This window comes from Dipodomys merriami, unplaced genomic scaffold, assembly GCF_024711535.1.
Source record: "Dipodomys merriami isolate MVZ:Mamm:240054 unplaced genomic scaffold, mDipMer1.0.p SCAF_20, whole genome shotgun sequence".
Taxonomy (NCBI): domain Eukaryota; kingdom Metazoa; phylum Chordata; class Mammalia; order Rodentia; family Heteromyidae; genus Dipodomys; species Dipodomys merriami.
This window is the reverse complement of record NW_027203382.1, coordinates 19139146-19165912: the sequence shown is the minus strand read 5'-3', so window position 1 is coordinate 19165912 and position 26767 is coordinate 19139146. Positions and strand designations below refer to the sequence as shown.

At 32.9% G+C, this 26767-nt stretch overlaps 1 protein-coding gene across 2 annotated transcripts in view; it reads left to right on the top strand.

Moving 5' to 3' along the window:
• The window catches only part of Xrcc4 (X-ray repair cross complementing 4), a 193868-nt gene that overhangs the window by 15101 nt on the left and 152000 nt on the right, over nucleotides 1-26767 (top strand). The window contains exons 2-3 of one of the 2 annotated variants that reach the window (XM_070031146.1): nucleotides 1535-1683; nucleotides 9611-9786. In XM_070031146.1, coding sequence (XP_069887247.1) covers nucleotides 1545-1683; nucleotides 9611-9786 — 315 coding nt within the window. In that variant the 5' untranslated portion in view covers nucleotides 1535-1544. The remainder of the gene's footprint in view (nucleotides 1-1534; nucleotides 1684-9610; nucleotides 9787-26767) is intronic. The other variant, XM_070031147.1, reaches the window with a different exon arrangement.

The window sequence follows — 26767 nt, the reverse complement described above, 5'->3', positions numbered from 1 at the left end:
GTATGTGTATATACACTTATATCCATATATATACATGCTTTTTTTAAATTTTTGGTTGGTTGTGGGGCATAAACTCTGAGCCTGGGTGCTGTTCTTCAGCTCTTCAGCTCAAGGCTAGTGCTCTACCATTTGAGCCACAGTACCACTTTCAATTTTCTGTTGGTTTATTGGACATAGGAGTCTCACAGACTTTCCTGCAAGGGCTGGCTTTGAACCAGTGATCCTCAGATCTCAGCCTCCTGAGTAGCTAGGATTACAGACATGAACCACCCGTGCCCGACTGCATTTTTTTTTTAATCTACATTCTCTAGTAGCTTTTTTCCTCTTCTATTCTGCCACCACTAGACAGTTCTTTTAATAGTTACATTCCATTATTTTTATCATTGTCATCATCTTCATCATCATAGTTTTAGTAAAAAAACATTTTTTTGAACTTTCTTTTTCTTTCTTGATCAATACAGTGGTTTCCAGTTCTGAACATTTGCCTCTGAATGACATAATTTTACCTCTCTTTAAGGCTGAACGATACTTCATGGAATATATGTGGTATATATATACCTATATATATATAATATCACATTTTCTTCATCCATTTATTGATTTTTGGGAACCTAGGCTGATTACACAGCTTGACTATTATGAGCAAAGCTAAAAGAGACATGGTCTTCCTTGTGTACTGATGTTTTCCTCTTTCTGATATATGCCCAAGAATCATGTGATGAGCTCATAAGGAAGATCTATTCTTAGTTGTTTAAGGAACTTCATACTGATTTCCATACTGGTTGCATTAGTTTGCATCCCAATTAACAGCATAAGAGGGTTTCTTTTTACACATCTCCATTTTTTTATTCTTTGTGAATGTTATTCAGACTGAAGTGAAATGTAATCTCATTGTAGGTTTTAGTTGAATATCCTTTATGGATAAAGATGTTGAACATTGCTTCATGTATTAGCATTTGTACTTCTGAGAATTGTCTTTTCAATTCATTTACTGAATGAACTTTCCTTAGAAAAGGCAACTATTGGGTTTCAAAAATGATCTTATGATTTACTCATTTTACATGGTCTTTCTCCAGATAGCAATTAACATTCTTATTTAAATTTATCCTCACTTGTTTAATTTATATTAGTTTATAATTATAAACTAATTATAATGACATCCATTTTCAAGATCATTCTCAGGTCATTCACACAATTTTTATGACTATTTCTTTTCTTGTAGAGAAATAATGCTTTTGACTCTTGTTGAAGGGAGAGGTTAAATTTTATTTTTCATGTAGTTGAGGTGGGAATTTCTGTTTTGTTTAGTTATTTGTGGCAGTCATTTGTCATTTATACATCTCTGCTTTTGTCTTCTGTAAGCAGAATAAATCAACATTGAACTAAACTTATTTATTGAGTTCAGTTGAGTCTATTGTACAGGTTTTTGATATTTTGTATTTTCTGGGAGATTATGTAGTTGAGAAACCCATGCAAAAATATCATTTGAGAATTACAGTTTTTTAAAAATATTAATTTTGTTGTTTCATTACAGGTTTCCCAAAATGGAGAGAAAAGTAAGCAAAATCTGCCTTGCTTCTGAACCTAATGTAATTCATTTTCTACAAGTCTCCTGGGAGAAAACACTAGAATCTGGTTTTGTCATCATACTTACTGATGGTCATTCAGCATGGACTGGGACAGGTAATAGTAAAAGTAAATATTTTCAAAGCAAAATTTATTCTTCAATTCTCATTGATACGTGAAATCCAAATGTTTCTTCAATAGATTAAAACTACTAGTGACTTTACTTGTTTCATTTATCCAGCTTATAGATATTTAATGGCATTTTTTGTAATATGAATAAAAAATAAACATAGACTCCAGATAGTTGTGATTACCATATGAGTCTTAGTACTTGGACTTAAGAGGTTTAAAATGATCTATCCATATTTTTGAGATGGCATTTTTTATTTAGCTCCATTTATTGTGCCAGTCATTTGTCATTTATATGCCTCTGCTTTTCTCATCTTTAAAAATCTGTACCATAGTTAAACTAGACCATGATTAGAAGACAAATATTATAAAACATAAACAGTACCTTTTACATATATCTCTAGAAAGAGGAGAAAAATTAGCTTGGCTGGGTCAAGCATTTGTGTTATATTGTGTGGATGGCGATCTTCTCCTTTCTTCTCCCCTCCCTTCTCCCCCCCCCCTCAGTTTCTCCTTCTCTTTTCTTCTTTCTTTCCCTCCCTCTTTCTTTCCCTCCCTCTTTCTTTCTGTCCTTTCCTCCCTCCCTCCCTCCCTCCCTCCCTCCCTCCCTCCCTCCCTCCCTCCCTTCCTTCCTTCCTTCCTACCTTCCTTCCTTCCTTCCTTCCTTCCTTCCTTCCTTCCTTCCTTCCTTCCTTCCTTCCTTCCTTCCTTCTTTTCTCTCTTTCTCTCTTTTCTTTTATCTTTTCTTTTCTTTGCCTTCTTTCTACTGGTGCTTGAACTCAGGTCCATAGCTTTGTCTTTTTAAAATTAGTGCTCTATCACTTGAGCCAGAGGCCTACTTCTACCTTTTTGGTGATTAATTGAGAATCATAGGTTCTTTTGCCCAAGCTGGCTTCTAACTCTGATCCTCAGATCTCAGCCTCCTGAGTAGCTAAGCTTATAGGTGTGATCTATCGGCATTCAGCTCTCAAGTGTTTTTCTTTTTTACTTCATTTACTCATATTGTTTGAATTATTTTCCAATGAATATATACTTCATTTGTGACAAAACAGGACAAAAGTTTATAAGTTTATAATATAATGCTCAAATTTATAGAGTAAGATTTGGAATATTTTATATAATAAACTTGATTTTCATATTTTTCTGTAAATTTTTGTAAAAGCTACTTAATATAGAAAAAATGCATTTGAAGCATGGATAGAAAATGACTGATATAAAGTAAAAATATTGAAAGCTACTTTTTGTTCACATAGCAAACTTTCAACGTTCTAAAGTATTTTGTTGAAATAATTGTGTAATTATGTAAGTATGATGTTTATAGTGTCTAAGTTTTAATATATTTTCCCCAAATTTACTTCTCAATTACTATATACTTAAAAATATTAAAGTGCATTTTAAAATTCAGTTTCTTCAATTGGACAGATTGTGTTACTAACAAAACTGATTTTGCACTTGCAAAATTATTTGTCTTTCAAGACAGAACAAGAATGTTGATAGTGGGATTATTATAAAATAAAGAAAATTCATGGTCACAAATCCTTATGGTGATTCTTTACATTACATAGGTCTATGTCAGAGAAATTGGTTATTGATTGGTTGGTGTTACACAGGAGTGAGTGGAGGAGGAATTGTCAAGTTAGTCCTTTGTATGCTATTAAGGATAATACAGAAGGCCATAGCTGTAGGTTAATGCTGGTCTTTTTTGATGGAAATATATACAATTATATATAACACTGGCTAAAAAGAAAGAAAATGAGCAGAAATGCTAGTAACTCATTCTTGCCTAGCTACTCAGGAGGATGAAAAATCTGAGACTCGAGGTTCAAAGCTAGTCCAGGCAGACAAATCTTTAAGACTCTTATTTGCAATTAACCAAAGAGAAGCTGGCACTGGAGGTGTGGCTCAAGTGGTAGAGCACCAGCTGTTAACTAAATAGCCATGAGTGCTCTGAGTTCCTCAGTACTAATATACATAAATTGATTAATTAATTAATAAAAGAAAAAATGTTTCATATTGGAGTTGACATATTTTTCTTTTGAGTAAAAACCCTTCATATTCCTTTATAGTGAGCAATCATAAATTCAGTATACACTACCATTTGTTTTCACTGGGACAAAAATGAATCAAAATCCGTATATTCTGTAGTGATTTGTTAAAGCATTTACTTTCCTATGCTGCATAAGCTTACAAACAGGCTATTTATAGTGTAGTGTATGTTCATTTTAAGTATATATAACCAAATTTTTAAAATTTTGCTTATGTTTTATAGCTCTTGTTATTCATTCTTGTATAAACTTAGTGGGAAAATATATAAGCAAATAATAATAAAACACCATTTTTATGCTTATCTAGGGGTTATTACATAAATGTAATATAGTGTTTAACATATAGACAATAACATGATTAAGAATGTACAAAAAAATCGAATAATTCAAGCATGACAATAGATTTCCTTCCTATACCTCATCCTGGGATTTTTTTCTTGTTTTTGCTGTTTTTTTTTCTTTACTGTTGTTGTAGTTCATCTTTTTGATTGCTGTAACCTTCAATTAGGATGTTTTTTTTCCTCTTTTCATTTGAATTAAATTAAAAGGATGTGGAGTTCCTTTTAATCTCCCACATACTAAACTGACTGTTGTTTTGAATGTTTAAGGGTCTAATTAACATGAGGCCTATCATCACTTCAGTATTATAGAGGGTTTAGTTGCAAAGTGAGTTAATGATGAATGACCACTCTGTGACTCTTAAAAAAAAAATCACGTTGGCAGTAAGAAACTTACATTTGCCCACTTTGGAGTAGTGTTTATTTTATTGAACAGCAGTTGAAGTTTTGCTGGTTATTTTACTTTCAAATAATTGAGTTCACTAATAATTGCCCTAAACTTATGCATTTGGTAATGTCTTACATGGAAATGATATGACAGATCCCGGGGAAAATGATTTTTAATGAAATAATGAAGTATGTTTATGATGGAATCTTCAAGATTCTTATTGGGATGTTAATAATGTCTGCTTTCTGAATGATAAGAAATATAAAATGTGTACAATGCTTTGGTCAGTTATACATACATAGTGGAGGCAAAGAATCTCTCTTCATTATCTTAATATACCTACAGTGTAAAAGTGATGTCTTTTAAATTCTGGCTTGAGAATAGTTTCATTTGTTTAGATCTGCTTACATTATTATGATGTAGCTTAGCTTTACTTTTCTATTTGTTTAATTAGGTAGTAGTATTGTGAATTGAACTCAGTACCTTGCATTTGTCAGGAAAGTGCTCTATGACTTGGGCCACTTCCTAGTTGTTTCCAATGTACTTTTTTGATAGGATGAATCATTTCTAACCTGGCTGAATTCAGACATAGATCCTCCTTTTCCTGCCTCTTAAGTAACTGGTATTACAGGTGTGTACCACTCCTTTCATGTTCTTGGTGAATTTTAGTATTTCTTTTTATTTCTGGTCATTGAAGTTATATTGAAGTTTCATTATTTGGCAGTACTGGGGTATCAACCCAGGGCATTGTACTTGCTAGCAAACTACTACTTGAGATTTTCCTCAGTCAATGTCTCCCAAGTACAGATGTTGATCACCCTGCCTGCCAGTTACGGCTGTTCTTTTTATATCTGTGTTTAGCGTAAAATTGAACCTGCCACCATGTTGAATAGGAAGCCAGATTTTGACATTCCTTTTTGTGTTAGAGTAAGAGAGTGTGTGTGTGTGTGTGTGTGTGTGTGTGTGTGTGTGTGTGTGTGTGTGTGTGTGTGTGTGTGTGTGTGTGTGTGTGTGTGTGTGTGTGTGTGTGTGTGTGTGTGTGTGTGTGTGTGTGTGTGTGTGTGTGTGTGTGTGTGTCTTAGAGCTTAAATTCAGGACCCTGGCACTCTCCCTTAGCTTTTTTGCTCAAGGCTAGTGGTATGCCACTTGAGCCATAGCACCACTTTTGGCTTTTTTGGTGGTTAGGCTGGCTGCCTAGGTTAGCTGCCTAGGCTGGCTTTGAATCTTGTTCCTTTGATCTCAACCTCTTGAGTAGCTAGCATTATAACTGTGAACTACCGGTGGGCTTAGCTTCTTGTTAGAGGAAGTTTTAATTTTTTTAAATCTATGCTTTTTATGTAGTTTCAAAGGGAATAATGTAGAGAGGAAAAAAATAAAATGGCCTCCTCTAATATGTTTTTTTCTTTGACATAAATTGAGTGTACTCACAATAATTTCAGAATTCATAGTGGTAGGGATATAAGAAGGTGGCTGAGTGGTCATCTAAAGCTTTGTTATAAGATGTAAGAACTTAGTTCTCCATGTAGATGACATTTTTGTTTTAATGTTTAAATGTATTGTGCTTGGGATGATTCATGGAGCACAGTGCTTACTATTAAGCATTTTATAAGCAGATGAGTTGAATGAATAATTTCTGTTAAATATTTTCAGATACATATCTTTTCCTTTTAGTGACATTTATAATGTTCTAAACAACGTTTTGTTAATAGATTGCCTTTGAGTTTTCTTTTTCTTTCTTTTTTTTTTTTTGTCGGTCGTGGGCCTTGAACTCTGGGCCAGAGGGCTGTCCCTCAGCTCTTCAGCTCAAGGCAAGCGCTCTACCACTTGAGCTACAGCGACTTCCGGTTTTCTGGTGGTTTATCGTAGATAAGAGTTTCACGGACTTTCCTGCCCAGGTTGGCTTTGAACTGTGATCCTCAGGTCTCAGGCTCCTCAGTAGCTAGGATTACAGGCGTGAGCCACCGGCGCCCGGCTGAGTTTTCTTTTCTATTTTATTTTTTAGTTGCATTAAGGGCAACAGAGTGACTTTCTCCTCTATTAAATATTTTTTCCTTAGTACTAATAACTTTAAAAATAATCCAAATACAGAATTTTAAATTATTCCTTAAATAGGAAGTATTTGTCATTTTTGTTTTTTGTCAGACAACCATGGTATTTTAAAGCACAATAGATTTGCTAGTGATGATACTTGAATGTTTATCTATTTCAGAGAGAAAGTGTCTGGAAGTGTTTAAGAATCCCTAAGATCATGTAGGTGTAAAAAGTAATTTTTTTAAACCTCTGTTCAGAGGCTATATGACATATAGGAATCATATTATCAGGACTTGTTATTGCAAACTGATCATATAGAATGATGGATACATTATGAGATCCTCTTTTGCATCATCTGTCATGGAGTTTCTAGCTGCTTCACACAGTAAATAGACAGTCATGAAGATATGTATTTTAATCAACATTGTCTTATATTCCATAACATTTTAGGCTGATGTGTTTTTCAAAGTTAGGGAAGAAAATAATTCATCCAGTTTCTCTGCCTAAGTTCAAATGAAAGCAACTAGAGAGACCTAAGTGAATCCTAGCCTGATCACTTTCTTACTGTATTATCCTGGATATTGTCTGTCCAAGCTTTACTTTTCTGTTTTGCAAAATGAAAATCATATCTTTTAGAATTATGAGGAATAAAAATCATACCAGTCTTTATATTTTTTTTATTTTTTAATAGCCTGCATTGGCAACAGAAGTCATTTAACTGCCCACACATTCCAACTTAATGTTAAATTAAACAAAATTTTTGTGTGTGTGCCAATCATGGGGCTTGAACTCAGGGCTTGGGCACTGCCCCTAAGCTTTTTTCCTCTACGGTAGTGCTTTACCACTTGAGCCAATACTTCATATCTGGCTTTTTGGTGGTTAATTGGAGATAAAAATCTCACAGATTTCTTGCTAGACTGGCTTTCACTGCAATTCTTGGATCTCAGCCTTCTAAGTAGCTAGGATTATAGGCATGAATCACTGGTGCCCAGTTTTTAAATTTTGTGTTTTAAAAAGAAAACTAAACCAAGTCACATATGGAGAAAAAAAAAACTCCCAGTGCCATAAATGGGTAGATGTCTGAAAACTAGAAGTAACTATAGCTTCATGGAATAGCTGGATGATATATATGTCTAAGTGATTGTGATTGAAATGAAAGAGTGGGGCAGAATGCTGAGACTGCAGGCTACTTAAGTAATTAGAGTTGAACTTTCCATATAATAAAATGAACCTGAAAGAGTTATCCTGTTAATGAAATTTTCTGAAAAACACTGCTCTCTGATCTGGAGCTTCAACAGAATACTCTCTCAGGATTATAGATGTATAAAAGTCCCCAAAATATTAGAACCCTAAGCTTCTTTTATGTGTTTATGAGAGAAGGTTAAACTGGAACACTTTGTCTCAAGAGTAAGAAATTAAATTTCAAAACTGTTCCAGAACTGGTGAAATCTGAAAGTAGATACTAAAAAAGGCAGCCTTTAACCATTTAAGATAACTTCTTCCCAAAACACTTTCTACACTGTTGAAAGAAAATACGTGCTCAAATACAAGGTATAGAGGGGAAAATAAGAACAAAAAAATTTAACACAAAAATGAAAAGAATTAATACCTTAGGAAACAACCATAATAACCAATTTAAATAAATGTTACATATGTTTAAAATTTTCAAGCATTTTCAAGAAAGTACAATAGTCCATTTTCATTATTATCATAAATATCTGAGGCAGACGACTATTGAATGGCAACTCCTTTTTAGAGCTACTAAAGATAATAAAAAAATAAATGCATATTGAAAGAATGTAGTGAAAGTAAAATATTGCAGTCAATACATATAATATTTACAATTAAAGAATGGTAACACAGACATGAAAATCACAGTTCTGGAGGATGAAAGTTCAATATCAAATGATGCTGTTGGACTCTATTGAGGATTTAGTGGGAGATGACATTACAAACATGTGCTCCTCTGTGGGAGATAGAGATCACATTTTGAATCAAGAAGTCAGCAAATTAGGATCAGTATCTTCTTTGAAAAATTCTCTGTTGAAAAACTAACTCAAGATTCCCTGAGAAATACGTTATTTCCTAGGGCAGAGCTCTGCATGATCTAAGCCTTTCATAGTCTAACTAACTTCTTAAAGATTACCACCTCTTACAGAGATACATTGAGGACCAAGCTGGCAATACAAACCACATCCAAACTATAGCTTCAGGAGGGTAGAGTAAGAACAGGGCAGCCAGGTACTTGTGACTCATGCCTTTAGTCCTAGTTACTCATGAGGCTGAGAAGGAGAGGATTTCACTTCAAAGCCAACCTATGCAATATAACCAGCAATATGCTAGCTTGGAGGTATGGCTGAAGTGGTAGGGTGCCAGCTGATCAACCTATTTGGGCAAACTGGAGGCCTTATATTCAAAACCCAGTGTCATCAGAAACAACAGCAAAAACCTCAGGATATTATGAAAAATAAAGAGAGTATCTAGAATTCAAAGTGTAGTAATTGAAATTGTTTCATTGATGGTAAAATATCAACTTTAAATATAGCTACCAAAGAAAATGGGAAACCATATGTATGATATTCTATATATTATAGAGGATACATCTAATAACTAGTTCCTTCCCATTTCTTCTTTATCTCTTCCCTTCATTGACAATGAGATGAGAGGAATAATTTTTACTTAATTTGCATGTCCATGTGTATTAGAAATAGATAAGAGACTACTGAAACTTTGAGACAAGGAAGAAAGGTATTATAAAGTATTGGATCTATCTATCATTATAGGAAATGACCTATCCAATTATGAGCTCAGAGCAGGTACACAAAAACAGGCTTTTCAATAGCAACTTCAAATTTATATTTCATCTGAGATTTGAAAAGAATTCTAAGAGCATAATGCTTTTTAGCTGAAATTTGAGACTAACTTATTGTGTGTCTCAAAAATTACTAGCTCCATTAAATAGTATAATTTGGTTTAAAAAATGTATAGAATAGGGATTGATTTTGCTTTTTTCAAATTTTTTACATGGAAAACAAATTGGTAGTGATGGGTTAAATACAGTTTTTATATTTAGAATTTTTATTTTAACATTTTTATTAATATGGTTCCCATAGTTTCTGCATCAGAGATTTCCCAAGAAGCTGAGGACATGTCAATGGAGAAAGAAAAATATGTTGACGAACTGGGGAAAGCATTGGTGTCAGGAGCAGGATCGATGGACACATACAAGTTTAATTTTTCTAAAGAATCTTGTCATTTCTCCTTGGATAAAAGCCTGAAAGATGTATCAGTAAGTACAACTTTTTATAATGCCACAGCCCTTTGAGGCATTGTATCTAATATTTAAGTAAAGAGCACATTATTCCCAGAACATCTTGGAAATATAAACATGGAGAGTATTTGGTTTCCAAGTTAAAGAATGCTTTAGAGATAAAAAAGACATTATGTTAGCCAGGCACAAGTGACTCATGCTTATAATCCAAGTACTCATGTGACTTAAGAGCTGAAGATTGTGGTTCAAAGCCAGTCTGGGTAGGCAAATCTTTGAGAATTTTAACTTCAGCTAACTAGGGGGAAAAAAAATCAAGAACTGGAAGCATGAATCAAGTTTTAGAGTATCAGCCAAGAGTTTAAAGATTTGAGTGAGAGCTCTAAGGCCTTCAGTTCAAACCCTAGTACCAGCAGCACATTTTTTTCAGTTTCATATTAATAAATTAGAAAAATAATTATTGTTTCTTATTTTTAAATGCTTTATTTCTAAAATATCATAAAGTTAACTACATGAACTCACATTTTAAAAGAATGGGAATTAGAGATTTTGACAACATCTTACTAAAATAAGTTTGGAAAAATACTGATTTTTAGGAAAGAAAAGCTTATCTACATTTAGATATTTGATAATAATGAATTATGTTCTACTTTATTATAATATATTCAGACTTTCAAATGACACAATATTGGTTTAAGGATACATTATTTATGCCTTTAACTTAGAAATACTAAAATAGGAAAGAATCACTTTTAGTGCCAGCTTTCAGAGTTTGCATGATTTGTAGAAAATAATATCTGCTACTTATATCACTCAGTTCCTGCTTCAGTTTATATCAAGGTGCTAGTTTACTTATTTAAGTTCCTGTAATTATCATCTTCATATTTTACCTAAGTGGATTAGACATTAAATTTATTTTTTACCATTGGCTTATCACTTAGATATACTTTTTTTCTTTTTAGATATACTTTTTATAGTTTCAGAAAAGGAAGAAAATCTTAATTAAATTACAGACAAAATTGAGAGCTATTTTTTAATTCAAAATGATTAAAGAAATTTAATCAGAGATGTATTTTAAGAGATAAATAAAGTAGATATTTTCAGCTATATTATAGATAATAATCTATACAAAGTATCTGGATTCAGTACTTCATATTTTGAAGATGTATGTTCTTTTTAATTAACTGTCAATTCATGTAAGTTTTAATGTATTGAGGTTCTCAAAATAATAATTTAAAATAGGTGGAGTAAAGACTTGAAGTACTATCAGAATTTTGTTATCATATTTGCACTTGTTTTTTGGTAGAAGCTCAACCAGATGACCCAATGACATAAAACACTACACTAGTAGTTTAGAGTAATGCCCTTTTCCATTCATCAGCATTTATATATAACAAATAGCATTATTTTATGTGGTGAGTTTCTGGTCTTCATCAGTTTTGCATACTCTGATGAAAAACAAATCTTAACTAAGATTTTTCTGGCCAGCTGAAGCCATTTGGTATCTTTGACATGGTCAAAGGAGAGAGTTGGTGCAATGGGGATGGGTCACGTACTTGCCACGATTGGTAGTACATCTGCTTTTGGGAAGAATGAATTTGGAATCCTCATAACTCATGTTTTTTTCAATAGTCTTGTCATGTATCAACACCAAGGGCTAGCCCTAACCCTGAAAGATTTCTTGCTTTATATTTTGAAATTAATCAATTTTCTTGGAATTGAGGCCTTGAATTACTACATTTTTAACAGCTTTTCTCAAGAAATGGAAAAAAAGATTTCCAGTAATACAAAGTATGTTGGTTCCTGCAAAGTTTCTCAAAGCATTATATTTTATTTACAACTGTCCTTATTTATTCATTTATTTATTTATTCATGATAAAAAGACAGACTACTGTGCAAACAGTATGATAATTTATTCTTTTTTATGTTTTTTATTGTAAAAATAGTGTACAGTGAGTAAGGTTATGAGCACATTTCCTATTGAGCAATGTTACCTCCTCCTTTGTTTTTCCCCTATCAACCCTTCCCTCCCCAACTCTCCAACTTTCCCCTCCCCCTCCAAGTTGTAAAATTTGTTTTCAACATAGTGTCTTGTAGATTCATTGCTACAATGGGTAAACCTATATCATGGTTTTAGAATTATGTTATTTCCTTTCCCCTCCCAAATTAGAAAAATGTATATATAAGATGCAGGGCACTGAAATCAAATACAGTGAAAACAGGGGTTACACTGTGGTGGAAGAACATACAAAAGAAACAAAAAAAAATATCACATAGTAATTTTTAAATACATTAAAAACAATAGCAAGAAAGAAAAAAAATTGTGTCCCTATTTTGGGGTTCATTTCACTTAACATCATCTTATATGGTCATATGTACATAGCTTTTAACCTTTTCTGCTTGTCCTATACTTATACTAGTTATTGCAAATAAGGGAAACCATGGGACCTATGTTTCTTTGGGCCTGGCTTACTACACTTAATATAATTTTTTCCAAGTCTTTCCATTTCCTAACAAATGAGGCAATGTCATTCTTTCTGATAGAGGCGTAGAATTCCATTGTATATATATATACCACATTTTCTTGATCCATTCATCTACTGAGGGGCATCTGGGTTGGTTCCATATCTTAGCTATGGTGAATAATGCTGCAATAAACATAGTTATGCTGGTAGCTTTAGTATGGCATTGTTTGTGATCATTTGAGTAAATGCCCAAAAGTGGGATTGCTGGGTCATAGGGGAGCTGTGTGTGGAGTCTTTTGAGGAACCTCCATACTGCTTTCCAAAGTGATTAAACAAGTTTACACTCCCACCAGCAATGCAGTAGGGTTCTCTTTTGTTCACATCTCCTTCAGCATCTGTTGTTATTAGAGTTCTTGATTATAGCCATCTAACTGGAATGAGGGGGAATTTCAATGTTGTTTTGATTTGCATTTTTTTTATGCCTAGAGAAGGTTCTTCGTGTGTCCATTAGCCATTCTTATTTCTTCTTCAGAGAAGTTTCTCTTTAAGTCTTTAGCCACTTATTTATTGGGCAGTTGTTTCTTTGAGGATTTGTTGTTGGTGGATATATTTTTTTGAGTTCCAGGTATATTTTAGATATGAGACCCTTGTCAGTTTATGGCTAGTGAAGATCTGGGTTTTCTGTTGATCTTGCTATCTATGTCCTTTGCCATGCAGAAACTATGGAATTTCATACAATCCCATTTGTCCAACTTTTCTTTGATTTGTTGTATTTCTGGGTCTCTATTAAGAAAATTTCAGCCTGTGCCAAGGAGTCCTAGAATTTCTCCTATTCCTTCCTGTAATGTTTTCAGGGTGTGTGCTCTGACTTCGAGGTCTTTGATCCATTTAGAGTTGATTCTGGTGCAGGGTGATATAAGGATCTAGCTTTAGTTTTCTATAGTTGTTTAACCAATTTTGCCAGCACCATTTACCTAAGAGGATGTCTTTCTTCCATTCTATTTTTTTTTTTTTAGCTCCGTTATCAAAGATTAGGTGGCTATAGGTCGGTGGGTTCATTTCTGGGTCTTCAGCTCTATTCCATTAATCCTCAGGTCTGTTCTTGTGCCAGTACCAAGCTATTTTGATTACTATGGCTTTGTAGTAGAGTTTGAGATTTGGTATTGATATTCCTCCAGCACTGTTCTTTCTGCTAAGGATTATTTTTGCTATTTGGGGTCTTTTATTATTCCCTATGAATTTTTTAGTTGCTTCTATTTCATTGAAGAAAGGTTGGAATATTGATAGGTATTGCATTGAATTTGTAGATAGCCTGTGGCAGTTTTGCCATTTTCACGATGTTAATCCTCCCAATCTGGGAGCATGGGAGTGTTTTCCACTTCCTAAGTTCTACCTTAATTTCTTTTTTAGATTTTATTCTTGTTTTTGCTTATTTGAGAGATCTAGTTTCATATTTAATTGAGTAAAACTTTTATTGTAGATATTAAAGAATCACTATTTATTTAGCCAAAGTATTTTGGGAAACCTCTTGGATGTGTTTCTGCAGATTGATTTTATAGGGTGTTAAATTTTGTAAATTCATCCACTGACAATTAGAAACATAGCAGAATATTCTTTAAGGTTAATTGTCCTAGATTACCTAAAACTATGAAAGGAGTCTGTAATTCTTTCCTTGATATCATAGGTGTCTGATTGTTGCCAATCAGATTGTTAACCTAGACTTAATAGAAAGGGAAAAAAATAAATATGAATTGAACACAGAAAAGTTGTAATGAATTTTGTTGTGTTGACCAACTTTTTCTGTGGGAAAGAAAATTCTATTTGTTTTAAGCACACTTCCTACCCGACTCTTATCTCTGAGAGTCGAGGTGTTTAGGGATTTGTTGCCATCAATTCAAGTGTCATCTTCTTACTTGTGTATTATATATTATTGCACAATTTTTGAATATTTAAGTCATGTAATATTTGTGTGAAATTTACATTTGATCAATCCCCTTATATCTTTTAAAGGAACCATTAATTTTTATATTCATAGAAACCTGATCTTTGGAAAATACTAACTTACCTTTGGTCTGCAGATTCCAATATAAACAATTATTTTAAAGACATTATTTAACAAGTATAACCAGTTTGTTGATGCTTAGGTTAAGTTTTTGGAATGAATAAGAATTTTCAAAAGATTATTTTTCAGCTCATAATTCCCATTAAAAAACAGATGATAGATATTTTTCCCTTTCCTTCTTCCCCTTTTCCTTCCCTTCTTCCTTGTATTCCTCTTTCCTTCCCTTCTTTCCTGCCTTCTTTTCTTTTTCTGATCCAGGACATTGAATTTAGTATCTCAGGCTTGCTAGGTAAATGCTTTACTACTTGAGCCACATCCTAGTTCTTTTTTTTTTCCCCAGCTACAGTCTAACAGTTCTTGCCTTGGCCATATTTGGACCATCATCCTCCTTCCTCTGCCTTCATGTAGTTAGTTTTATAGGTATGCCTCACTATGCTTGGCTCGCTTTTAAGATCTTGCTGACCTTTGTCCAGGTTGGTCTTAACCCTTGATTCTTGCATCTCCATTTCCCAAATATTTGGAATTACAGGTATGCAACAACACATCTGGCTTTCCTATAGATGATTGCATTTAAGTTTAATCTCACTGGAATAAAATGTTGAATGCTTAGCTAGATACTACTTCCTTTTCTCTGTATAATATGAATCTCTGAGACCCTACTATGTGCTCTGCACTTGACAGGAGGTAGTTTGGGTTCAAGTTTATCCTAGTGCAAGAATTTGGAGTTCATTATCTTTTTACCCCAAGTCTTATCACTCACTCATAACAACATTCCCATATTTTTGTTACTATTGATCTGCTCTCCAAAATTCATACTGATTTGCAGTAGACACCTTATCATTGGAATAGTCTATCTAAATAAAGTAGTCCTTTTCCATTTGCTTTCAAATCTTGTTCTGTTTCAGCAGGAAAAAAGTCATTGGTGAGTAGAAAACAAAAGGCTAAATTATCATGGATAAAAAATAACTAATTGATTAACTTGATAGCTTCATGATTCTTGCTTTCTCATTTGTAAAGTATTAAAAAGATTTGTTCTATTTGTTTCTGTATATTGTACTAACATCTACATCATCTATCATCTATTCACTACATATAATTAGAGAGCTTAGTATAATTATGTATACACACATATTTACATATATACACATACACACATGTATTTACACATATGTACACACACATATGTATATGTTCCTAATAAAGGAAATCCACCATGTTCAAAGTAAAATTGAACATTGTTTTATTTGTGTGTGTCCCTGTTCTCCTGACATCAGATGGTTTAGTCTATAATTTTTCTACTTAAATAGAATGTAGGTCTTGTTGTTTTTGTTGTTTATGATGTGAAAATTCAGCAAATAGTCCTGGTTTAGTATGGACTTATAATGTGAGACCAGGGTTTTATATTGCTTTGTAACAGTTTTTATGTCATGGCTCAACATTGCTGCCCCAGCTTTACTACTGAATACACCTTTTATTCAGCAGGACAGAGTGACAAGGAAAATAAAGAGCATGTGCCTTTTATTTTAAGGCTACAACTTCCTTTTCGGATACATCCAATTGTCCAGAAGTTGGTCATATTGCTTCATCTAGATGCAAGGCAGTTGGAGAAATGTGGCCTTCAGCTGTCTTCTGTGCCTAGAAGTTTTGAATTTATACAAAAAGGATAATAGGTATTGAAGGAAAATTAACGGTTTCTGCATGTTAACATTCAGGGAAGTGAAACATTCATCATTTATAATGCTCTATTTTTATTGTTGTCACTGTATTTCTCCAGTACTTTCATTTCATTTTAGCCATGTATCAATTTAAGAAGAGTTAACAGATAAATCAAGCCTATTCTGTGTCTTACTATTGTAACTTGTATTTTTTATATTTTGGTGGTGAAATGTATCTTCAAAGCCTCTTTGCATTGAACTAAAATTTCTCTGATGTATGAAAATGAGGGAAAATAGCCTTGCCTTTCCCTGAAAAAACTAGCCAGAGTTGCTTTTATATACAACAGTCTGAAAATCTTATATTATTGCCATGTGTCTCTGTGGTTTGAAGGATTCTGAATTCAAAAGACTGTTTCCAGATGAAATATCAGAATCAGAGCATTTATTGTGGTATTCTGCCAAAGACTTTGTCAGAAATAGTAATGACTTTCAGGTTTGTGGGAATTTGGGTTACAAATGTGTTATTCAAATGCCTGAAAACGAACGGGGTATTCTTTATTCTTGAGATAAAATATTTGCATATTTATAGTAAACACTTCAGAATTTCTTAATCCTTCTGGAATGTGGGAAGTAAATCAATGTATATGGTACGTTGAACATGTTCAAAGTATATGTTCTTGTTTTTCTTGAAAACCCTCCCCTACTTTTTTTTTTTTTTCTTATGCTGGTCTTAGGGCTTGAACTCAGAGCCTGAGTGCTATTCCTGAGCTTTTGTTCTTAAGGCTAGTGCTTTACCAGTTATGCTGCAGCTTTATTTCTAGCATTTTGGTAGTTAATTGGAGATAAGAGTCTAACAGAGTTTCATGCCCAAGCTGATTTTGAATCTTGATCCTTAGATCTTAACCCTCTGAATATATAGGATTTCAAATGTGAGCCACCAATGCCTGGCTGAAAATCATTTTAAAAAATATAATTATATATCATTTTTTTAATAGAAAAAGACTTTTAAAAATTGTAATTACTATTTTTAATCATATTAGATAGTGTTTGAGTACTCCATTTCTTTTTCTTATTTGTTGCTTTGCTTGGATTTAGAATGTTAGAATGTTACCTTTTTTTTTTCTTTTTTCTTTTGTCAGCCATGGTGCTTGAACTCTGAACCTGGATGTTGTCCCTCAGCTCTTCAGCTCAAGGCTAGCGCTCTACCACTTTAGCCACAACACCACTTCAGATTTTCTGGTGTATAATTGGAGATAAGAGTTGCAGCGACTTTCCTGCCCAGGCTGGCTTTGAATTGGGATCCTTAGATCTTAGCCTCCTGAGTAGCTAGGATTACAGGCATGAGCCATAAGTGTCAGATCTTTTTTTTTCTTTTTCTTTTTCTTTAAGAATGTTTTATTTTGTACAAGAAACAACTTAGTCATTATGTCTTAATTTTTTTCAAAATTATTTAGGATAGAAACAACTTACAAAAGGACAGGAGTGACATATAAAAATTGAGCTTTAAAATGACTTTATTCTTATTAATGCTAATAGTTGCTTATTCTCAGTATACTTACTTTAACATGTATTTTTCAGTTCTCAAGTAGACTTCATATCTTTACTTCTTTTTCAGTTTTTTGTTGTTGTTGTTGTTGTTGTTGTTGTTGTTTTGTGTTTTCCTTTGTTAGTGGTGGGGCTATAAAGTCAAGGCCTGGGTCTATCCCTGAGCTTTTTTTTTTTTTAATCTGTACATTGTAATTTACTAATTATCTATCTTCTATACAAGATTGTTCCAAGAGTTATTTTATATATTTTAAGTACTTTTCTAAGGAACTTAAGATAGTGTCTAGCACTTAGAAGAAAAAAACAATGTAAATATCTCTAAAACAAAAGAAATCTCTTTTGTTGTAACTTGGTTCTTCCTTTTTGGGTCTCTTTTCTCATAATATTAACATATAGAAAAAAAGATTGATACTGTGTCCCTGAGCTTTTTTTTTTTTTTTTTTTTCCCCCTCAAGACAAGCACTCTACCAGGAGCCAAAGCTCCACTTCTGGTTTCTGGGTGATTAATTGGAGACAAGAGTCTCATGGACTTTTCTGTTAGGGCTGGCTTCAAATTGATCTTCAGATCTCAGGCTCCTTAGTACTAGTATTATAGGCATGATCCACCCTTGCCTGCAGTAGCTTTACTTTTTATACCCAAGGAAATTCAGGCTGAAAATATAATTTAGTGGCTACAAAACCTGAAGTAGTAAGCTAGCTAGGGCAGTATAAGAGACTTGATTATGATTTCCTTTTTATAATTCCCTTACTGTAATTCATTGAAATTATCTTACAAGAACAAATTATCTCTTCTATATGTATGTATGCATGTAACTCTCTCTCTCTCTCTCTCTCTCTCTCTCTCTCTCTCTCTATCATCTGTCTGTCTTTCTCTCTCTCATCTGTCTATCCTTCATCTATCCTTTTTGGTGCTAGAACTGAGGTTTAAACTCAGAGCCTCAACTATCAGCCTCAAAGCTGATATTCTACCACTAGGGGTGGTGCTCTGCTCTACCACTTCTGGCTTTTTGCTGATTAATTGGAGATAAGAGTCCCTAAGATTTGTCTGTCTCAACTTTCTTTGAACTGTGACACACAGATCTCAGCCTCCTGAATGAGCCACCAGATTGACTTTTTGTATGGATTGATAGACATTTCTTATGTGTATTAAATATTTATCATTATTTATTTTGTTGTTTGATTTATTTTGCTTCGATTTGAACACTGGAAAATTTAAGAACTTGAATCCTTATGTTGTACATATGTCTTAGTTTTCCTAGTTTTTAATTCTTTAAAATTTATTTTTATTATTATAAAGGTATATTATTAAGGTGTTATATTATTAAGGTGTTTCATAAGGTGTTTCATAAGTTCATTTCCTTTTGGACAATGTTAACCCTTCCCACCTCTTTTCCTCCTTTCCCCTTCCTATCTCTGATGACAGGTTGCACAGTTCATTTTCAACACATTATCTATTGAGTACTCTGGCTGCATTTGTTTACCCTTTGTAGATCTTTTTCTGTGTTCTCCCCTCTTGTCTCCCTTAAAAGACAGATAAAAGAACAAACATGATAAACAAACACAAATAAACAAAAAGTAAGACAATGCCCTATCTATCAGCAACAACAACAACAAAATGCCCTGTTAGCTGGGCACTGGTGGCTCACGGCTGTAATCCTATCTACTCAGGAGGCTGAGAGTGATTCAAAGTCTGCCCCAGCAGGAAAAGTCCTTGAGACTCTTATCTCCAATAAACCACCAGAAAATGGGAAGTGGCATTGTGCTTGAAGTGATAGAAGGCTAGCCTTGAGCTGAAGAGCACTGGGACAGCACCCTGGCCTTGAGCTGAAGAGCTTCACTACACACACACACACACACACACACACACACACACACACACACACACACACACACACACACACCCTCATGTTCTTCACCACACACACACACACACACACACACACACACACACACACACACACACACACACACACACATCCTCATGTTCCCATTTCCTGCAATTCCTTTCTACAAATAGTAATTTATATGTTCAGAAGCATTGCACCTTTGGGTTTCTCTTCTAAAGAGAGTCCTTCTTTGCTCTGACTGTGTGTGAATGCCTTGAACCCTTTATGATTTAATTTATCCTGGTGTATGTACCTTCGGCTTATGAGAGAAAACATGTTATATTTATCTTTCTGAGCTTGGCTTAGCTCAGTTATCACAATTTGTTCTAGAGCCATCCATTTCCCTGCAAATTACATAATCTTATTCATTCTAATGGATGTGTAAATTTCCATTTTGTATAAGTACCACGATTTTTTTTTGATTCACTCATATATTACAGGCTGTTTCCATAATTGGCTATTTTGAATAGCGCAGCAGTGAACATAGATGGTATCCTGGCTTGTGATGTTCTGGGTAGGGTTGATGCTCAAGAGTAGTATGGCTGGGTCATAGGAAGATCTATGTTTATTTATTTATTTATTTATTTTAAGAAACTCCAGATAGCCAGTCATAGTGGCTGTACTAATTTACATTCCCACAAACAGTGCAATAGGGTTCCTTTTTCCCCCGTATCCCTGCCAGCATTTGTTGTTCAAATTCTTAATGTCCAGTCTAACTAAGGTGAGATGGGATCTCAAAGTTGTTTTGATTTGCATTTCCTTTCTGGCCAGGGTTTTTGAGCATTTCTTCTTGTGTTTATTTGCCATTCTTACCTCTTTCTGTGAGAAGTCTTTCCTTAGCTCTTTTGCCCATTTAATGAGGCTTTGTGAGGGATTAATTTCTTGAGCTCCTTGTATATTTTGATATTAGGCCTTTGTAAGATGTATTGCTGGTAAAGATCTTCTCCCAGTCTGTTAGCTGTCTTTCTAGTTTAGTAACTTTATCCTTTGCTGTGCAAACCTTTTCTATTTTGCTATAATCACATTTGTCAAGTGTCTCCTATGTTCTGTGCGCTTGGGACTCTTTCTAAAAGGTTTCTTCCTATGTTTATAAGTTTTAGTGTTTTTCCTATTCCCTCTTGCGCTAATTTCAAAGTTTCAGGTCTGACATTGAGATCTTTGATCCATTTTGAGTTGATATTAGTGTCTCTCAGTTATTTTTGAGCATGACATAATTTTTGCATGACAGGAATATACCAGATTTATATTGTTTTCTCTAACCCAACCCTATAGTCAACCATGTTGTCACAAGCCATGATTCCTTTCATTAGAAATTGCATTTAGTAATAAAGCTTTGAGTGTTTCACATGCTCATTGTTAGTGAAGTGCTATTTTCTGGGTTCTTTCAGGAGGCTAGCAGGGGAATGTGGCAAATATGTGTGTGTATGTATATACACATATACACTCATACATGTACAGACTTACATATATGTGTATACACATATATGTATATACAAATATAGTATGTTCATGCATTTTTATACTCCCATGTTAAAGAGTTTATGGCGTGCTCTCTCTCTCTCTCTCTTCCTCTCTCTCTCTGTTCTTGGAGCCTCACACTGGCTACTTCTAAGCTGTATCCCATTTGTCCCAGGTACTGATTATTTGATTATTTATGAGACAGGTATCTGTTCTGCTATACTCTTATTTTCTACTTGCTGTAGTAGCTGGGATTACAGGTGCTTGCCAGCATGCTCAACTTCTTCCACAGAGCTGAAATTTCATGAATTGATTTTCCCGAGATGATCAAGCTTAACTGTCCTGATCTAAGCCTTTAACCTAGCTGATATGACAGTTATGCATCACCATATTCAACAATTAATTGAGGAGAGAGTCTTCCAAAGTTTTTACATGGACTGGCTTTGAATAGCCTTAGGCTGGGGCGTAGCCAGAAGTATAGGCTGAACTACTATATCTAATTTCTTTTTTTCTTATTTGTAGCTTGTTTGGCAGTAAAATTTTGATTTTCATTATCCACAGTATACATACCTATTGAGTCAGATTTGGCTTATGACAATCGAATTCTTAAATTAACATTTAAAAAATTGCTAATAAATTTCTGTATAAAAACCTAATTTTCTACATAGTACAATGCTTTTATATTTATTCTTTATCCATAGAGTTGGTTCAAAGTGTGTAGAACTAGTTATTTTCTTTCGTATCTTGTGAAATGTTTCTGTTTCATTTTATGTGTATCCAATGTCTAGTTGATATTATTTATTTACTGGTGTGTGAACACTAACAGAAGAATCAGAACTGTATAGAAAGATATGTTCAGAAACATTTCATTTCCCCATTATCCTTTCAAACTCCTTCCATATTTTTATTTCTTCATTGCATTCCTCACTTCTTTAGGCAATCATGTTTGCTAGTTTCTGGCTTATATGTCTTGTACTTTTTCTGGGCAAATTAATGCATATATTTTTTGAATTCTATTTATATAGAGGATAGTGCAGTAGAAATGCAGATTTTTGCACCGATTTCTTTTCCTTTTTTTATTATAGAATCAACATGTCTTTATTAATTAATAAAGATCCTTTTCCTTTGTTTCTTTAAATGTCTAATTCTTCAATATGTGGATATGCCAAGTTTTCTACCTCTCCCCTATGGCTGGGCATTTACGTTGTTTCTTGTATTTTTATAATAACCTATGTGGTTTGTGACTGTGGAGGTAAATCTTTGTGACAAATTTTACATCATTATATATATATTGTTTTCCTGGATGTTGCTAAATTTCTTTTCAGAGGAGTTAGACTAGTTTTTATTACCATACTTCCAATAAATGACATTATCTAGTTTTTTCCTATCTGATAATGAGAAGTGCTACCTCCAAATTTTAATTTACATACAGTAAATTTAAACATTTTTTCTTATATCTGAAGGTTAAGTATATATATATTTTTGTGTCTTCTCATGTCTTTTTATTTCTATTGAATATTAGTGTTTTCTCAAATTTTAAGTTAGTTGTTTAAAAAATATTAAAACATTAGCATGTTGCCTCTTAAAAGTATTATAAGAATTTATTTGGTGTATTGTTAGTTTGGAATAGCACAGGTGATTGAGAATGCAGATACATAATTTTATATATGCAGATACATAAATTTATATTTTATGTTGATTTAATATTTGGAGAGTTGATTTTGCTGTTATCATAACCTACTTCCATATTGAAAGCACTTAGTTATAATAATGTTTTAATTTACTATTTACATGTTTATAGGTGTGCCTATAACTAGAAGGAAAATATAGAAAGGTAATTAATATAATATAGTTTCCTGACCTAGTTTTAATGGATTAACTCTTTCACATTGGACATTTATCCACTTTTATATCTGTTCTGTATTTAATTATGAATAAGGAATGCTAAAACCAAATTTAATATTAATTATGAAACTATTTCTTTAGCTTTCTTTTTATTTCTTTCTCCTGATTGAAATTTTCAACTGGTATCATTTTGTTGTAGATGAATGTTTCTCTAACATTTTATGTAGTACTACAAGTGCTAGATTTACTTTTTTCTTAAATGCCTTTATCTTACAATCTTCAATCTTAAAGAAAGTTTTCAAAGAATATTGGATTAAAGTTTCTTTAAGTTTTTTTCAAGAATTTTAGTGTATTGATTTTCATTTAAAAAATAGTTTTGAGTAGTTCAAGTCAACCTTTCAGTTTGTTGAGTTTTTTTCTGATGAGTGAGTTAACATTCATTTGGATTATTATTCTGTAAATATTTGATTTTAATTTATATGTAATTGGTTTTAATCTTTTCTGCTTATCTTGATTCTTAGCATTTTACCATAATGTGATTGGGAATGTACTTTTAAAAGTCTTACGAAAGTTGGCTGAGTTTCTTGTTTGCATAAGTTTATTTCTTTTGCCAAAATTGGAAAATTCTTGGGTATTTCTCTGTTTTTCTTCTTCTATTCTTTCTACTTTCTTTTTGAAAGGTCTTAAATCCTTTTTTCTCTCTTTGCTCCAAAATTGATCTTCTTGCTCATACCCCCTTTCATTCCAATTTTTAAAAAATTTCTAATATTTCTATATTTTCTGTAGCTTTCCTTTCTTGAGTTTCTCTGTCTCTTCACTTGCCATCATCATATTTTACTTGTCTTCCAAAAAAACTATTTATAGATAATTTTTTAAAAAGTGCTGTAAAAAAACAGCAAGTGATTTCTAGTCCCTTTCTGCTAATTCCAACATTTGGATAAACTCATGCCAATTTCTACGAATTATTTTTTTGTTAAGAGCATCTATATTTTATACTTGACATTGTTAATAATATGTTCTAGAGACTATCTTCTGTGAGACACATTTGATGACTGCAATGTTATTTTTTCTGTTTCCAAACTAGTTAATTTGGCTTTACTCCAAGGTCAGGTTCTATTTTCCCTTAACATGCTGTTAGCTGAAACAGTAGGTCAGTTCTTTTCTGCCTGTGAGTCTGTCTCATATTGATGACTTAAAGGTTTAGCAAGAGATTTGAATTATTATGTCTATACAATTTAGAGCTTACTTTCTGTGGTTCTTATCTTACTAGAATTATCCCTCCCATTCATATTTTCCAGATTCTTAGAGTTTGTCTGCTAAGTCCTCAAAAGTATAAGTCTACGATTTCAATTGTTTTAGCTACTCTATATGGGAGATTGGTTCTCTTAAGGTCATAAAATAGTTATCATGATAAGAGTTACTTTTATTAAAATCAGCTTTGCATTCTCTTTCCTATTAATTTAGCTGTTTAAAAAGAATTCTTTGTTTAGCGTTTGTAATTATTATTTATTGAAGAGTTGATTCACAGGAACAACCTGAGCATGATTAGAGACAGAGCACTGCATTACCTTTTGAGCTTTAGTTCTCCATGTCTCATGACCTTCTCCATATTTCACCGAAAGTATATTTATACTGTTGAACATTCTGCTTGTTCAGAAATTGGTTTTCTGACAGAATTCTTCAGAATCAGTTTCGCTGCTGTTCTAATTTATGCCTTGTCTAATTAAAGTCATGCCTGTTTGAAAAGTGAAACATTTGCAGGGTAGCTAAGCAGTTGATAAGTGACACTGAAATGTTTTATGAAATGAAAGTAAGCAAAGATTTAGTCAGACTGAACATCAGTTCATGGGCGAGACTAAACAACTGAGCTATTTCACACAGAATTGGAAAAGCTAGGGGCAAAAAATAAAATTAAAAAAATGAGCCAGAACATGAATTAGCAGTTAGACAGTTTGCATGATCTCATTAATTACTTTTCCTGGTGTCCATATAACTGTGTGACTATTAGCAGAAGGGACTTTAGATTTTGCAGTATTAATATGAGGTTTGAATTGGAATGCAAAAGTAGATTTCTCTAAAAAGATAATAATTGTTTAAAAATCATCTTGATTGGTTGGAATTGTATAGTAGTATTCATTTCTATCTTGTCTTTATTAAATTCTGTCTGAGCAGAGACCTGAAGTGTCTTTACATATTTTACTTTGGGGACTCAACAGAGTGCCTCATTCATATAGGTATTCAGTAGTACCTACATCTTCTGTTCGTACTCTGCTTAATTACAAAGTCACATACTCTTAAAATGATGTCAGTTATGGAAAGTGATAATTCAGTTTGGTTGTTTCCTGTTATTTCTCTTATTCTTCTCAATGTTTCCTTTTTTCTATTTAAGTTCAGAAACATAACTTTAAGTGTTTAGTTTTCTTTGTAGTTTTGGCAACAGTAAAAATAATTTGTCCTGATTGCAAAATGTATCAAAGGAAAGCAGAATATCAAAAGCTTTTGCTAGATGAGGGAATATTAAACAAAGTGACTAATCAGACTGAATCTGAAGTTAGAGTGTCTTGACCTTAAATTCTGGCTACAACTATCCCTAGTCTACTCTATATACATATTTGAAGACATCATCTTATGAATGACAAATATGTGCAATTTTAATATTAAAAATGAATTATAAGGTGTGAATAATATGTCTATTATGAAAACAGTGAATTTAAAATGAGTATACTAATAAAATCATTATTACCATATATACTAGGTACACAATAGATACTCAATAAAAGATGCATTTGTAATTGTTACTGTGTTCATTTTAATCCCCTTTGTATTTTCTTATTTTAGTTGTTTTTATTTGTTTAGATAGGATTTTACTCTGTAGCATAGGCCAGACTTGAACTTGAACTTGTCATATACTAGCCTCATACTTCAAAATTCTAGGTTCACAGGCACGCATTACCTTACTTACCTGTTTATATTTTTTAGAGAATTGATTTTTTAATGTGGTCAGTTATTTGCCCTATAATCTTGTTCATTTTTGGCTTAATTTTTTAATGCTAGTTAAGTTGTTTATGGAATTAGGCTTTCGTTAGGTTAGATATTGTCCTTTATGCCAACTTTGCTTATTGAAACTTCTTAGAGTGATGTTCTTTGTGTGTACTGAGGTTACTTTTTGCCTCCCTGAGTCTGACTTGATAATATTTGGTAACTTGATAGGCTCAGTGTTCAACTTTCACTTGATGACAAGATAAAACAACGAGATTGTATCATGTTTAAAAATATCTACTATGCTTTTATAACAATATTTAATAATCTATGATTACTTAAAACATTTACCAGCCAAAGTGAAGGCTTTATGATATTTTATTTTTTAAAACATTGTACACTGAGTACCAGTAAAAAACTGTATTATTCATCCAGAAATTTGTATTTCTTTATCAGACTGTACCCCTGGCCTGTTAATCTAACTGCAGTGATTTATATGATTTAAGTTCTTGTTTTTGAATGGTTCTTAATCCATACATATATTTAGATCAGCCTGTTGATCCTCTTTTTTGATAGATCTTGAAATATGAAAAACTCTCCCATGTATATTCTCTTCTGTTTTTCACAAAGCTTAATTTTGGCTCTTTTGCTGCTAATTAGTAAGTATTAAAATGGTTGAACTATAATACAATATTGTACTTTATCTTCTGGAGAATATTTTTAATTTTTTTTTGAGATTTAGGCTACATATATATGTATGTGGAATAGATACGTCAGTATGTGTTATGCTTTTATACATTATAGTTAATAGTACATGTAGTGATCAGACACAATTTTAAAGCAAAATGAATTATTCATTCAATCCAACAAAATCCCAAATATTTCCAGCATTCTTAATTATCCCTTTTCTCTTTTGAACTAATGATCAAAGAAGTCAAATTTCTGTGTGATTCAATATTTAAATACTTAGTTCCAATTCAAAATAATATTTTATACAAAGAAATAATGCTGTTAGAATTGATTTGTAAGTATACAAATAAACTTAACGCTATAACCTTCTATTTGGTAGTTGTAAATGTTCTATATGATTGCCCCTTTTTATCATTT